Here is a 17,123-nt window from a genome sequence, read left to right on the forward strand (position 1 = left end):
GTACTCCAGAATTTAAGTAAAGAATTTAAGTACATTGAAAAGCTACCATGTTGCTAAAGGAAAATAGAGAAATTAGACTTACAAGATTGAGAACTGAGTCTTCTCTCTCTAGCAGAATTCCACTTTGAAACATAAGATGGAGGAATGTTTTAGGATTTTAAATATTTCATAGTTGAGATCCTTGGTGAGGCTGCAGCTGGAGTACTGCATCCAGTTGTGGACACCACACTTCAGGAAGGATGTGGAGAGGCTTGAGAGATGCCTGTGGTTAGAGGTATGGAGAGTAGGTCATACAATGAGAGGCTGAGAGACTTGGGTCTGTGCAGCCTAGAGAAGAGAAGACTCAGAGGGGACTTGGTGGCAGCCTATAAGTATATAAGGGGCCCACATGAGGAATTAGGAGAAAGTCTGTTCACCAGGGATGCCCAGGGGAAGACTACGACTAACTGTCATAAATTGCCAGAAGACTGCTTTAGATTAGACATAAGGAGAAACTTCTTTACAACTCGAGTGTCCAGGGTCTGGAATAGACTCCTCCCAAAGGTGGTACAATCACCTACTTGGATATCTTCAAAAAACATCAGAACATTCACCTTGCTGGGATCATCTGACCCCAGCAGTCTTTCCTGCCCATGCATAGGGGGACTGGACCTGATGATTTTGAAAGGTCCCTTCCAGCCCCTAACATCTATGAATCTATTTTTCTATTCTTGGCAATGTAAAAGAATGGCATATATGGGCAGGAGCAGGGCTAATGTTAAAGACAAAACTCAACAGAATTTGGGTACAGTATAAAAATCTGGTAGAAGCAAGGGACTGATTTCTATGCTAGAACAAAAGCATGTATTTATTTTAACTTACCTTAAATTACCTACAGGCTAATTTACATGCAGGATGAGGAAAGTACAGGTTTTCAAGATCCTTATCCCTAGGAAGTTATAATGCAAAATTATTCATGGTTGGGTAGGAATTGTTAATTGTCCCAAGATGAACTTGGTGCAGCTTTTTTTGTTGAGGTCTTGAAACCCTGGAACTCTCTTCCCATGACACATATCACAGTACATTTTTGGCAGTTTTCGAGGCAGAAATGAAGACATTTTTTTAAAGTTAGCTGTGATGTTACCCAAATTTGTATTGTTTGTTTTGGTTTTTATTTTGCACATGGGATTTATTTAAATGGATTGCTTTGTCTGGCAAACTTCCATAACTTCATAAAGTATTTCAAGAATTTAAATATATAATTATTCCCTGTGGAATTATGCCTTGTATATTGGAGATGTTTATGCTTATTGTTTCTGGCTGGCTAAAAGCCTGTACTGATAGTTACCTTATAGCTCAGAAGATTATATACTATTGCTGATTGGCCAGCAAGGTGGCTATTGAACTAGCAAAGACAAATATATACTATTTCAAGTATCTTACAAATGCTAATACTCATAGCAACTAGTGAGAATGAATATTAATTACATTTTATAGAATGAAAAACCGAGGTTCAGAAAAATTAATCTTGAGCAGGGTCATGAAGGAAGTCCGAGGAGAGCTGGGACTACCTTCCCGATCTACATATAGCTTGCCTGCTCTAAATCAAATACTACCATTCTCATCGTATTCTGAGCCTTTATTGGCCTTGTAAAGTTTGATCTCAGATCTCCTGCTTATTAATGTGAATAGGACTTAACATGACAGTTTTATTTTTAAAGCTAGTCTCTTATTATTTGAAAGACACATGCATGAAGTATCATTATCTAGCTATCATCAAAAAAAATGTGACTTGTAGATTACATCTGGAATAAATGAGGCTGCATTCCAAACTCCCAGGGAAAGTCTAAGAGGCCTTCATTTGGCTGTTTGTGTTGTAGCCCTGTTGGAGTTCTTTCCTTTTCGCTGTTGACTGATGCTGAGAAACTGCATCCCTGCAGATCTCTGCACAATACAGATGTTCTGCTCTACTGATTAACTGTTAATTTGAATTAATTTATCAAGCACTTGACTTCAAAAATAATATTCAGACCTGTTTGTTTTGTTGTTTGTTATAATCCACAGAAGGAGGGAGAGGTGATATGAGGAAAAGGTTTATTATAATGAGGAAGATTCCATTTAAGTCCCATTGCTTTTAATATTTTAAAGTGATACCTCTACTCTTTTTATGTTAGTAGGGCCTAGATCGTCATTTACTTATTAAGCACTCTGCAGCTCATTGCTATTAAGGCTTGATTTGTGAATGGAAAATCTGAATATGTTGGCACTTTCTTGCACTAATTATTTTCTCTGAAAACCCAATTTAACCCTCTGACAGATTGGGGATAGTCTTATCAAATTTGGAACTTCATATTGTTTTAGGAACTCCACTTTGTAGAGTAATCTCTACAACCCTTGTGAAACAGGGCATACATTTTGTAACAAGGCCTCTCTCAGTTAATGCCTGAGAAATTCTGACCATCAATGACCACCAAAATTGAAGGACCTTTCTCTTAATGTAAAAATAGATTTTTCTTTCATGAAGACATCTCACTTTGTATGACACAGAAGCAATAGGGGAGGGGAAGATACAGAGTCCAGAGCCATATATATATCCCCGCCTCTTCACATCAGAAGCACATGAGCAAAAAGGGAAACAGATTATTTTAGAAGACAGCTGTTTCTCTGAGCAAAGTGGCCAGTCCGACCCACATCCTAAACAAAAGCAGAAAGAGATGCCTTGACTGAGGATGATGATCAAACTAAACCTGAAGGAAGGCTTCCTGATAGGTGTACCCTACAAAACAAAGATCCTGTAAGTTGACTGTGGGGAAAAGTATCAAAGCAGTTTGAGGCTCATGGGGACTGAAGAGAGATTCCAAGTCTAGGGTGACTTGCTTAAGTTGTTATTCAAGAAGGGTGTCAGCTATGAGACTGTATCTGGACATGAGCCTCAGAGAGTCTGAGCTAAAAACAATGATCAACTTCTGCTCAGAAACTGGAGATTTTAAAAGTACACTGGTTGTCTCCACTTGAGCAGACTAGTGAGTGTCTGAAGAATGGACCAGGCCAGGTGATAACTCCCAATTAACTTTTCCTTTGTAACGACAGGGGAAAAAAAATATTCTTCAAGCAACATATCCTTCCTTCCACCCCTCCATTATCATACTCCTTCCAGTCACTCTGTGTTAGTTATGGAGGAGTAGGAGTTAGTATGAAGAAACAGTTTGGTAGTTTCCAATGATTTGTTTGGATCGCAGTATCAGAGCAGTCTTTAAGCCATGGCTGTCCAACGTCCAAGTAGCGAGAGACCTGGAGCTCCATGGACCACACCAGTTGGGGCTGTATGTTCTGTGAGCTGTACCAAGTGAGCCATGGCCTTCCTAAGCCCCACACCACACAAATGTACCATCACTATACCATATGCCCACAACCCTGAAGTGCATGCCTGTGACATTGATGCTCACAACCCTCTCCCAACTGCTTACCCACAACTAGAGATATGAAGTCCCAGAAAAAAAACAACAAAAACATTTGGGGGGAAAAGTTTATTTCCGAGAACTTTTTTTTTTGAAAAATTGAAAATTTTTTTAAAAATTAAAAAAATCTCTTCTGAAATATTTTCTTTTAGAATGATAGATAAAATATTTAAGACAAAGTGTTCATTGTGGCAGGGCACCAGTAAGGCCAGGTAAGCTCACTGAAGCACCCAAGTCTGCTGGGGGGAGTGACCCCGCGGAGACAGGAATGCTTTGTGAAGCACCTGAACCAGGAATGGGGGACCCCAAACCCCGAGTGCAGGCAGGCGGCTTAGACCTAATCCAAGGGACCTGACTGGTCAATGCTGGGGCCAGGTCCCAGACAGGGGTCAAAAGGGCCAGGGGCCTACCATGAGGGACGCCCATATAGACCAAAAAAGCTTGGGGTCCTGACTGGCCTGAGACAGAGCCAGGGCTTCAAGGGAAGCCAAAGTTCCCAGGGATGGGGCCACAGCTAATGGGCGAAGGGGACAGTTGAGTTGGCTGCCTGAGATGCCATCTGAGAGGCTTGGGCAGTGGTATAGGGGTGGAATGGAGCCACAGATAGCCCCTCAATATCGGGGTGTGTAATGGGCAGTCTCCTGCCTAATTATCACATCACTATTATTACATCAAGGCATGGCAGGAAAATGAGGAGGGTGGCTCACCGGTGGCTAGACAGGGGTGGGCACCGGGCATGAAAGCTTGCCCCTGTCACATTCATATATTATTACCCTTTACTTCCCAAAAATGTTTTGTAATAACTATGTAATAGGAAGACTTATGTAAGACTATCTGCAATATCAGATCATTATAATTCCTATACACCAAGGACAAGCAGTACAGTACAACTCAAATGCAAGAGTAAGATGCATTTCTGCCCCCAGGTGGCACTGCCATTTTCACAAGAGAAGGAAGAAGGATTCAGTGCCACCTTTGCTTCCTTCTACTGTTGACTTTTGATTAGTGGCAACACGTAGGGGGGAAAGATCTGTAAAAGACTTAGAGAGCACATGCACCCCCTGATAGCACTGGTACACCTCTGATAATGCTGATGCCCCCCCCCCCGAGAGCACCAGCTGGGGAGTGGGGGTGCCAGGAGAAGCAATCCCTGCAGTCCCCCTGCAGCTGACTGCACCAACTGAGGGCGAGGGGATGTCCCCCTGTGGCTGATTGCACTGACCCAGCAGTACTTGTCCTGTCTTCCTGACTTTGATGAGTCGTGCAGTTCCCCGGTGGCTGCAGTGGGGAGCTGGACCTGGACTTGGAGCTGGTAAGTACTAGGGGCAGGGGAAAGGGGGCTAGGGGAGGGGAACATGGGGGGACCCCTACCAGCCCCCATCCCCTGCCTGCTCCCCCACCCCCCACAGGTGGCCTACCCACCACAGCTCTCAAACACCTGTCCTCCTCCCAGACACTGCTCCCTGCCTACCCAGGGGTCCATCACATCCACCCAGCCAAGTGCACCCTGCCCACATGGGTCCTGGGCTATTCTCTATAGAGACCCTGCCCACCAACTCCCACCAGCACCTCCAGTATTAGGTGTAGGGCAGATGGGCTGGGGTGCCCAAGAAGCTGGACCAGTTCCAGTGGTAGTGGTGGAGATTGGCAGTGGGAGCCAGAGGGAGCTACTTCCTAGGACTGCTGGGAAGTGAGTTGGGCTGCTGTACTGGCCCAGCCATGCTGCACACCCTGGGGGTGGGAGGCCCAGCTGCACATGCCACAGCCCAGGCTGTCCCCTGCACCTGGACTGGGCAGGGCCGAGGCAACCGTTCTGGGCTGGACAAAATCCCTTGGTGGGTGGGATCTAGCCTGTGGGCTATATTTTGCCCACTCCTGCTCAAGGACAGTGGTTCTCAACCTTCTTAGACTTAAACCAGCCTATGTTAGATTCAAAACACCCCTCATTAGACTCACTGTGAGAAAATGCCAGCTTCGAGCTTTCACTCATTTTGCTACGGAAAAATAATAGAGCCCGTCAATTGTTGCAGAAAACTCAGAAAGACCACAGCAGGTCAGAATATTTTTAACACTATGGATTCCTATTTGAAATTTCTGGGTTTATCGTGGCTTTATCCTGTGAATCATGTCTACACACCTAATAGTGCTAGGTGTGCACTTTTTGTGGGATGCTCGATGTCAAGGCACCTCAGGGTGCCACAGCACTGTGGTTGAGAATTACTGCTCTAGAAAAGCTGAGGCTTAGGTTTGTAATGCATGCAATAGGATGCATGTGCCCAGTTGCTATCTGGAATTTTACCCTTCTTTGTCACCATCATTTACAAATGAAGTTCAAAACATTAATGGTATTTCGCAGCAATGTTGTGATGAATTTTAGGAAGGTAAAAACCTATAATGCATAACAGACTAATTGTACACTGCCCCTCAATGTTGTCACTCTCATGGTTAATTTTATTTCATAGTCTGTCTTCAGGAAACAATCAGAAGGGTGCCTTCAAATTAGCTCATCCCTATGACTAGGGACCTACCCAAATTGAGGTGACAGATAGGTGATTTTGCAGGCCAATTGCAGCACTGGTTGCCATTTTTACAGGTTTATTGCAGTGGACACCCTGCTACATCTCCGATTAGTCAAGGGGACCCAGCTTCTCACTGCTGATTGGCTGAGTCGGCTGTCCATTGTGCAGACCTGCTCCTCACTACTGATTGGTAGAGAGATGCATGGTGGGCAGCCATCCCAGCTAATCAGTGGCGAGGGGCACGTGGGGTGAGGGGGCACAGCTGCCATCTTGGGTGCTCTTCTTCATGCTGGTGGCTTCCCCTACCCCCTCCTATAAAGGGTTGGGAGGCCAGGTGTCAGTGGTCACGAGGACTACTGGCTCCCATTAGGGATCCAGCATTTTATTTTTAATTTGGGGGGGGGGGGCGTGGTTCAGGACATAATGCAGGCCTGCCTTGGACCCAAGCCGAGTCATCTGAGCCTGCTACTAGAAAATGTTGCCAACCATTGTTGTAAAGAATAGGCACAAATCAAAATGCTCAAGTAATGTTGACATTTTATTTTTTGAAGTACTAGGGAAATATATTTTGACTTACAGTGAAGTTCAGGCTACAAGTGTAAAGTCTGCCAGCAGCAGTCCCACAGCCTCCTTTTCTTGTTGTCTAGCCTTTCTGCTCACCACTTCCTGTCCCTACCAGTTGGACCCTAAGGTGGGCATAGGAAAGAGGTAATTTGCCAATTGGTTGCAACCAGGGCTCTGATCAGAGAATGGAAAACATGGTATGGATGGCTTTGCTTCAAGATAAGATATAGATGGAAGCTTCAAGATACGATATAGATGGAGAGGGATAGCTCCTGTGGCTGAATCTAGTTAAATCTAAGTCTAAGTAGATACATGCCCTCTGTGACCCATCTTTCCAGCTTAAGAAATGCTCCAATAGCAAAAAGTGACTTAAGAAGCAAGAAAGAAAAAAAATTCTGTGAGAGGTGGAAAGATCTGGGAAATTATAAACAGAATTAATGTCATCTCCTGTACTGACTTCCTCTGGCCTTGTCCTTATTATTAAAAAGGGACAATGAGTTGAAGGATTTTGTATCTATCACTGTAAAGTGCTTTGACATCATCTGAACAGTGAAGAATGCTATGGAAAAACATTCTTAACTCAAAAATGTTATGACTGATTTTACATTTGCATGGCTGGAGCTGTTAAAAGTTGCTTTAGTCTTTGGCTAACTGCAGGCTTGCTATTAATCTAGGCAACACTTGTATAATGAATTATATTGTCTGCCTGGAAATGGCAAAATTATTCTCAATTGGCACCTAAAAAGTGTCAGAGAAAGATGCTAAATTTTAGGGAACTGGGGAAGACAGTTAACTTAATTGAATCCTTAATTTATCCTAATTAAATCCAAATCATATTTCATGTGGAAAATTATTTCCATATTGTCTCCAATAATTTTACAAGGGTAGAACATTCCTCAAACCAGTATCTTTCATGATTTAAAGTACTGCTTTCTCTCAAACTCTAGTATACAAGAGGTGGACTTTTTTTAGCAATTAAAATGTAAGGAAAATGAACATTAACAGATACCAAGAAGCTTACATGGATGAGAAGATATCCCACATCAGGAGTGAGAGAAACTCCATTTTGACTTGTGCTTTCTGAGAAATCAGAGAAAACTGTAGGAACTATTGAGTATTTCAGAGTTGAAATTTCTGAAATTTCAAACGTTTTAATATGTCTTTCTTTGCTAATATAAGAAAGCTGATTGTAAGACTTCACCAGACCTCTCTGGGAAGTTGAGTGCTACAGTTACATTTTTGTTTTCTCAGTCTGCTAATTGTTGAAAGCCTTTCCTGTCATAAAACCAGAAATTACATTCTAACAGAATTGAGTCAATATTTTTATTCAAATTTTGGCTTCTTTCCATGAGTCATTTACAAATAGATCATGTATTTTTGACAGTTCTGTAACTTTCTTAATTCTTGTCCTGTAACTTGTTTCAGTATTTAATTACAAATATCCAAAATTTGAAATCAAAGCTATTATTAATAATGCGTGGTCTTGCTCTGCTCTTAACGTAGTTCATGAATATTATCCAAACCTGCCTTGTATCTGGAGTTGGCCTTGATTGTAATATTTCTTCTGTTCTCTTCTTGTGGCATACTATTGTTTTTTAAGACCATTTTATTTTGTTGTAAAGATCCTAAGCAGGGCTTTGTGTTTTAAGGTATAGGGGGCAGAATGGGCTGTTTTTGTGGGCTGTTTTGGATTTAACACCTGGTCTATGCTTGTCCCTTCCAGTCCTAAATAACTGTTCCTAGACAATAATTTTGGGGCTGAATCCTGAAAATACTCAAGTCCTATCCAATTATATACTAACTGTGCAACTTCTTGTATGATAAAGGATTCTTTTTATGTGAAGGTGTGTGCTACTTAGCCTTTGTACTTGGCTCTTTCTAGGAATGCTTATTTTATCTAGTTCTTTGCCATCTCACAGTAGAGTAGGTGCTCAGTGAGCAACCAGAGCAGGGGCGGGGGAACATCATTCTACTTATATCATTTGACCCTAAATTTGGTGTGGCACTGCATTGCCCAGCTCCTGTATCCAGGCAGAGGCTGCCAGCCTCCCCCCACCATATCCTTCCCCTGATACAAAGGCTTCAAGAGGGGAAGAGGGTAGGGATGGGAGCATCATTCTGTTTGCTCCACTTGGCCACCCCTTCCTGACTCCCAGGTGTATCAATTGATGCAGCACTACTCTGCCTAGTTCCTGTGGCCAGGCAGAGCCAGTACAGAGCTTCCTCTGCCACAGTAAAGACTCCCAGTAGAGGAGATCCTGGTGCTCCCTCATAGTTGGTGGCTGGGGTGGGTGCCCCTTTGCCCCACCTTTAGTTATGTTATTGCTCATCTGTCTGCTTCTGGCTGGGATGTCATGGGACCTACTCGGTCCAACTGCCAAAGCATGTTAGAGAATATTATATGATACCCTTCGCAATCACAATGCATATACATACTAGAGTTGTGAGAAGCTTCAGTAGCCGATTTGATTTGAAGGAGATTCGGCCTGATTTGGGGATGGAATCTAAAAATCCAAATTGAATGGGGAGACCAATTAAAACCTCCGAATCGACTCAGAGCTTCCAAATCTATTCAGAAAAGATTCAGCTGCTTCAGAGATTCAGCCATAGATTAAACAAGAAGATGATACAGCTGCCTCCAGCTGGTCTGTCAGGGTTGGGGGAGGGGAGAGGGAAGGGACAAGCTGCCCTGCCAGGGCTGGGGGGCATGTTACTCAGGGAGGGGGGGTGGGGGTGCGTGGGATGTGGGGGCACTTCCCTGCTGCTGCTTGCCCAGGTTGGGGGGTCCAGGATAGGGGCACATGGCAGCAGGGCATATCCCCCACTCTCAGTGCTGCTGCGCCCGAAACATGCAGCCCCCCACACCAGCTGGGCAAGTGACAGCAGGGCAGAGCCCCCACTCCCAGCTTTGAGGCAGGTGCAGTAGTGCTGGGAAAAGTGGCTATGCCCTGCTGCCGCTCAGAGCGAGCCATGCCTGCATAGCACCACCTCTGCCCCCCTGAGTCTGGGCAGGGGTGGGGCTGGGCAGGGCAGTTATGGGGGCTTCTCCCTTGGCTCCCCACCCTGGGACAGAGGCAGGCACAGTCGAAGTAGCTGTGGGAGAACTTGCAGCTGCCTAGCTGTGCCTGCCTCTCCCCAGCTGATCTGAATCAGCGCCAAATTTCTAATTCTGATTTGGCCAAATCAAATGGGGACAGCAATTCAAATCACCGAATTGAATCACTGTCCTCTGAATCAGCCAATTTGAATTGAATACTTCCCTATTCGCACAGACCTAATCCATACCCTCACTTAAAACAAGCATCTAAAAATTGCAGTAAGGTCATTCATAATTAAACACTGGCTGCACTCCCTTCCATGAATATTCTGAAATAGTCATATCAATTTTAGAGTTTCAGAAAATATTCCTACCTTTATACTTTCTTGACAGAATAATTTGGTAAAAATTAGCACAAAAGTATGAACACAAAGTACATTTCTGAACCCAAAGGTAGATAATTTCTGCAGTATTCCTTCAGTGGTATCTTAATGTAACTTCAGAATAACGTACTGTCTGAGAATTAAGTAAATAGTATCACTTCTATCTTCCTTGTTCTTGGTAATGAAAGGGACCAAAATCTGCAAGGGATTAAAATAAAGAGATTCTTTTCAGAGGAAGGAGGAGGTATCCCCGAAAGTACTGGGTAGTATCTGTGCTATGTGTCATACAGAGCTTGTTCTGAAAGCACTGTGAAACATAGCGGATGTCTCAAAACATATTACATCAGTTCTCCTATTGCAACATTACTGTTTAAGAACCTAAAGAAAGCATTTACAATTCTGTACTTTAAATGACATGCACGTACAGAAAAGTCTTGAATCTACGCGACTGCTCACCTCTTTGGGCTCTTCTTACTATTTTTAATATATCACAAAACAAAACACAGTACTCCTGTAAGCAGAAAGCATTGCAAGTGACTAAGTGAATTTAGCAGTAATTTCCTACAGCAACATAGTTAGTATATATTATAATGAGTGAGGTCTCCCGGATATCATAACTTAGCGCACTGTGCATCTGCTTCAGCTTCAGCACAGCTACTGAATGCCTGAGCAAATAAAAGGTATAGTAAATGGCATTGTTTTTGTATTTCTGTCTAATCAGCCAAAACACTAGATTTAAAATCCAACTCCCCTAAACACATTTTGTCTTTATTGCACTTCACATTAACTTTCAAGATGCGAATCATACTCTTGGTATCTAGTTTGGCTTTAATAAACTAAGAGAAGATTTCTGGAAAGCCTGTTTGCACTATGAATTGCATGAAGGCAAAAAACCATAATGCAGCAAACTGCACAGGGCCAAAACGACTGTTTTAGAATGGCCATAAGCTTTTTCCAAATTATCTATAAACTCAGGCAGGAAAATGAAGAAATATCCAGCACTTCCTTACTGATGTTTCATTATCTTACCAGCTTTTGGGGTGTTTTAGTCAGTGAATCAGTGTGTCAGATTTAGTCAGTGTTCAAAATGGAGATAGAGAGCAGCCAACTGTGGTTACTCTGCAGCCTTAAACAGCTTAGGCTGCTGTTCAATCACTTCCTCAAACAGGAAACCACAAAATATTAGAGATTAAGGTCACTAGATCTTTGGGAAAGGAGCATTAGTTTGTCTGCAAAGTACTATGTCCTGTAAGCGGACACAGTTACAGTAATGTAACTAATTAAAAATGCAGAAGAAATAAGATTGCAAAATACAACTTTCTCTCCCTTTTAAAACACAGGGGTCTGAAACAACTGCCAGCTGTTTGCATAATTATGTAAGCAGGAATATTTAGGAAGATGTGACTTATTTTCATGGTATTCCAATTTACCTGTTTTCTCAGGTCAAAAATTATATCTGGGAGAAAGTAACAATTTTCTATTGTTAACCACATTTAGAACGGAGACAAAACATGACTTGTGGTCAGTCTCCAGAGTTGTTTGTATATTTTAGTAAGTCTCAACTTTAAACTTTCTGCTGCATGTTTGTTTCATATACAGATTGATCTCCTGTAAAGTACAGGTTACATTTTCTGCAATTTTTCTGTGACCCCAAAGGTCTACTTTTTATTATAGGTAAATAATTTAATAAATTCAAATGGAAAACTTAACTGTTTACCCAATATTGTAGTTAGAGAACTGTCTGAAATGCTAAGATAACAAATCTTTTAAACCACAAATTTTATTTTCCCATGAAGCTTATATTAAAAGTACATAAATAATGTCCTGGCAAAGTTCTCCTTCTCCCCAGCCCCATTATGGAGAACATTGTGTAAAGTTAATAGAGAGCTTGATAGTTCTAGCCTTCTTTGTCTCCCTGAGGCCATCTCACACGTTTCATAGTTAGTAGGGTCGGAAGGGACCTGAGGAGATCATTAGGTCCGACCCCCTGCCATGGCAGGAAAGAGTACTGGGGTCAAACGACCCCAGCAAGGTATTCGTCTAGCCTTGTCTTAAACACCCCCAGGGTAGGAGCCTGCACCACTTCTCTTGGAAGTTGGTTCCAGATCCTAGCCGCCCTGACCGTGAAGTAGCGCCTCCTGATGTCTAGTCTGAATCTCCCCTCTGCCAGCTTGAGGGGCGCTCGTTATTCCTGGTCACTCCTGGTAGTGCCCAGGGTAACAGGGACTCCCCCAGTGCCTGCCGGTCCCCTCTGACTAGTTTGTAATAGGCCACTAGATCCCCCCTCAGCCTTCTCTTGTGGAGGCTGAACAGGTTCAGGTCCCGTAGCCTCTCCTCGTAGCGCCTGCCCTGCTGCCCCCTGATCATGCAAGTGGCCCTCCTCTGGACCCTCTCCATGTTGTCCACATCCCTCCTGAAGTGCGGCGCCCAGCACTGGACGCAGTACTTCAACTGCGGCCTGACCAGTGCTGCATAGAGGGGGAGGATCACCTTGGACCTGGTTGAGATGCATCTGTGGATGCATGACAAGGTATGGTTGGTCTTCCTAACCATGTCCTCACACTGTCAGCACACATTCATTTTGGCATCAATAATGACTCTAAGATCCTTTTCTGCCTCTGCACTGACGAGAAGGGAGTTCCCCAGCCTGTAGGTCTGGTGCTGGTTCTTCCTCCCCAGGTGCATCACCTTGCACTTGTCAGTATTGAAACCCATTCTGTTCTCATCTGCCCACCCCTGTAACCTGACTAGGTCCAATTGCAGCCTATTCCCCCCTTCTAGTGTGCCCACATCCCCCACATCTTAGTGTCGTCTGCAAATTTGAACAGGGCACTTTTTACCCCCTCATCCAAGCTGCTGATGAAGATGTTGAGCAGTGCGGGCCTGAGGACCAAGCCCTGGGGAGCCACACTGCCCACATCTCTCCTGGTTGAAAATGACCCATCCACCACCACGCACTGGGTGCGGCCCTCCAACCAGTTAGTGACCCATTTGACTGTGTAGGTGATGACACCAGTCCCCTAGTTTTTTTAATAAGAATAGGGTAAGAGACAGTGTTGAAGGCCTTCCTAAAGTCCAAAAAGACTACGTCCACTGCTACACCTGAATCTAAGGATTTTGTGACCTGGTTGTAGAAGGCCACCAGGTTGGTCTGCCAGGACTTGCCTCTAATTAACCCATGTTGGTTGCCCCTAAGCATAATCTCCCTGCTGGCCCCTCATGGACATGCACCAGGATAATTCTCTCAAAAAGCTTACCTAGGATGGAGGTAAGACTAACTGGCCTATGGTTTCCTGGGTCCTCCTTCCTCCCTTTTTTGAAAATAGGAACCACGTTGGCCCTTTTCCAGTCCTCTGGCACCACACCAGACCACCACGAGTGCTCGTAAAGCCGTGCCTGGGGTCCTGCAATAACCTCTGCTAATTCCCTCAGCACTCTGGGGTGGAGATGGTCAGGACCAGCTGAATGTGCCATTGATCATTTGGAAATCATGAGGTAGATCCCAAATATAAGGAAATTTAGCTCGGAAATTAGGAGACTTTTTTAAAACAAACAAAAACAGAAAAACAATTTGCTCTCTTGTTGTTTGCCTCTTGAAGTTTGTGCCTTTAGTTTTGCATAAACATTACTCTGCAAGCCTGGAGGCTAGGGAACTTCTTCTTCTTTTTTTTTTTTTTTTTTTTTTTTTTTTTTTTTTTTTTTTTTTAGCGGAGGAGGAAGAAAACCCCACACAAATCTTGTGACACTAGATCCTCAGCAGTTCGGAGGCCATGTTACTGCCCTGGGATAGGGACAAATGCTAGCTCCCCCCCTCACAACATTTTTGGGAGAAACTCCCCAGTTGCAAGTCCTAACATTTTTCCTTTGTAAAGAAAGGATAACTCTCTTTTCTGGTTTCTACCATGAAAGTCTGGAATAAATCTCTCTTGCTTCAGTTAGCCAACTCTTAAATTTATTTAAAATTAAATACCTGGCATCAGTCAGAGTGCATTTATATATGTATTCAATCAAACTTTATTTCTGCTAAGTGTGGAAGACAGAATATCTTTAATACAAGCATGATTAGAATCTGACTTGTTGCCAACCTGCCTCAGAGCTGGTCTGCACATGAATTGCACTAATGGACTCTCTATGAAGAGGCAAGCTGACTTCCTCAATAGGGGCTGTTTGCCATAGATGGTTGTGGATATAAGAAGCATTGCATGGCTGACATGGGGCCTGGCCATAATACTGGATCTGGCATATCTCAAGACATTCAGAAGACATTTTAATGGTTGTTACTTGGGAAGCTGATGGAGTTTCTGAGGTTCAGTACTATACCTGAATATATGTAGCCTAAGGCATGTTTGTATAATAGGGACCAAAATACTGGCAGAAATAATAATCAATGACACACATTCCTATAAATAAGGGAAAAACAGAAGAAAGAAAATGACTTTCTGGAAATGTAAAGCATGGTAAACTGATGATACAGCAATTAAAATATAAGCTTTGACTGCCTATTATTAAAATAGCATTTATGATAGAGAAGAGTGCTTATTCTTTGCTGAATCTAACTTGTCCATCATATACTGTATTACTTTATAACCTAGGAGGCATGTCCACAGCTCTGTTTTCCACAAGGATATTGAAGATGCACTGTGCATTTTCTAGGAAAAAATATTATATGTAATGTTCCTTTCTGAGAATATAGGAGTGACAATTCTGGTGTCTCCGATTATTTCTTATGAACAGTAATTCTTGTCCAGGGTGATGATATATTGATTGAGACATGTCATTCTAGAGAGTGATTTGTAGTTAGTTTTTGGATTACATTGGAATCTATTTGCTGGATGGTAAAAATTTTGTGAGTTGTAATAAATGCATCTGACCCAGTAACTGACTTTATAGTAACAAGCAACAGCAATGCTTAATGATAGTTTAGACTTACGTAACTTAAGCGTTTAAAAAAAATTCCAGGAAAAGTCTTAAGAGTTACAAAAGCACAATCATGACTGTATAATACTGTCCTGTGTTCTAGCCTGTACACTACAGCATAACACTGATATAATTGTTCCCATACTGTTGACTATAACAGCTGCAGATTTCTTTTCTGAGGCTTTTTAGCATAGCTCCTTCATTTAAACAATGCAATTATTTAACTGAACTAGCTTGGATGAGTCTTTTAGGAGGTTTTTAGTCTCCTTTGGATTTTTAATAACTAGCATTTTAAAATAGTATAAAGGACATGTGTTCATATTCTAGACATACTTAAGTCTCTATCCTGACTTTTATCTTTATCAGACTTTTTATGGATCTTTATTTTGATACAAAATATGAGTACTTCTTAAGTATGGGATTTGTATATAACCTTTGACGGGAGTGGAGAACTTTTTTAATGTGATAAGATATTTCCTTATGTTTCTAAAGTAACTTGCATGCTTAATTTGAAGATTCAATCATTTCTTTACTCCGGCCCATTCACAAGTTAAAAATAAACAACTCACCCTCTCTCCTATACTTCCTTACATGACAGAGCGTGTGGGAGGAAACCCAGCAGCCTACATCATATGTTTCTTTGTGGATATTGGTGCTCCCACCTTTATCCTGTATCTTTTTTGCCTATATACATCTAAGTCAAAGTTATCCGTGCTACTTTGTCGTTTCCACAGACACAAGTAATGATGGTTGGCATGATTTTTACTGGAGTCCTGGCTCAGTTACACTTCTGCAACTATTGAGTGAGAATAGCTTAATATTTTGTTTAACCTGTGGCTGCATTTGAAAGACTGCTTTACTTACACCCGAATATTTGCACTGAGAATTAGTCATAAAAATAATAAAAAGAACTTATCGCTTACATAAGTCATAACGAACCCTCGCCCCCAAGAAAACATGCTAGTATCATGATTTCTTAAGGAACTGAGCTTTTGTTTTTGATCTTCTCATGGAAGCTAATGGGAGTTTACAGGGAAAGTAATGGTAAACTTGCAATAGCTGGATTTCTTATGTCTTTTGAAGCTAGTTTGGCTACAGAATGAAAAATAAAATGTTGGCATTGGTTGTTGATCTTACAAAATAGAAAAACTGAAAGTCTGCACTGTACCTCTAGGATGCACAACCCTGGTATTGGTCCTGGGAGCAAAGATGCTTTAAATATTCTTTGCATGTTTGAGATTCTGGGCTGATAGACCCTCTTGTGTAAATCACCAAGCTCTGTTACTTACAAATACACAGAATCGGGAATACTGAAGATCTATACTTTGTTACTTGAACTTTAAAGCTTCTCAAATATTCTGTGCTGTCTCCTTTGTCTTTTCCCACGTATTGTTATACAGTGGACAGCTGGACATTATAGTAGCAGCTCCATTAACACAGCGCTTTCTGCCTACTGTGCCATAGAGGAAAGTGGAAGACTACAAAAATGCTGAAAGACTTGTACAAAAGATCCATCCCCAAGATAAGGAGGTAGCTGGATATGTGCATCAAGCTGGTGATATCTATCAGGTAGGAAAAGACAGTCTTTTGGACATACTCAGGATCTTATCCTATGTACTTAGCTTCCTAATTCTAAAAGAGAAAGTACACTGTATAAGCATTTTTTACATATAAATTGCATATATGCAAGGAAAGGTAGAACTGCTAAGAAAAATATTAATAAAAAATAGCATATATTTGTTTTCTAGTGTTGTCATCGACACTTTAGTGATTCTGCATGATATGAATGTACTGTTATGTTGCTGGAGGGGGGTTATACCTAGTTATGAAAATTTAAATTTTCAGAGTTAAGTAATACTATGGACAAATAATGGGGGGAAGACTCTGCTTAGATGGCTCTTGAGGTCCTTCATAACCCCATGATTCTATGACAATGAAACTAAAAATCTCTCTAATCACAGAATGGCACCACAGACTACCTGGGGATCTAATAAAGGGCAAGAGCACAGTAATGGCCCTACATAATGTAAAGGATCAAGCCAACAGATTTCTAGTGAGAGAACTGAGTTTCAAAAGAAAATGCAATCTCTTCTTCATAGATTTCATAGATGTTAGGGCTGGAAGGGACCTCGAAGATCATCAAGTCCAGCCCCCTGCCCCAGGGGCAGGATGTCAGCTGGGATCAAAGGATCTCAGCAAGATAAGTATCCAAACGCTTCTTGAATGAGTCCAGAGTAGGTGTCTGCACCACCTCTGGAGGGAGTCT

The 17,123-nt window shown here is 42.3% G+C and overlaps 1 protein-coding gene across 1 annotated transcript in view; it reads left to right on the top strand.

Annotated features, from left to right (window-relative positions):
* Positions 1-17,123, top strand: part of CPVL (carboxypeptidase vitellogenic like) — a 105,442-nt gene that overhangs the window by 65,494 nt on the left and 22,825 nt on the right. The window contains 1 exon segment of the mRNA XM_090049800.1: positions 16,244-16,426. Coding sequence (XP_089905926.1) covers positions 16,244-16,426 — 183 coding nt within the window.

Source organism: Crocodylus siamensis, chromosome 5 (genome assembly GCF_052110815.1).
Source record: "Crocodylus siamensis isolate JL-2025a chromosome 5, ASM5211081v1, whole genome shotgun sequence".
NCBI lineage: Eukaryota > Metazoa > Chordata > Crocodylia > Crocodylidae > Crocodylus > Crocodylus siamensis.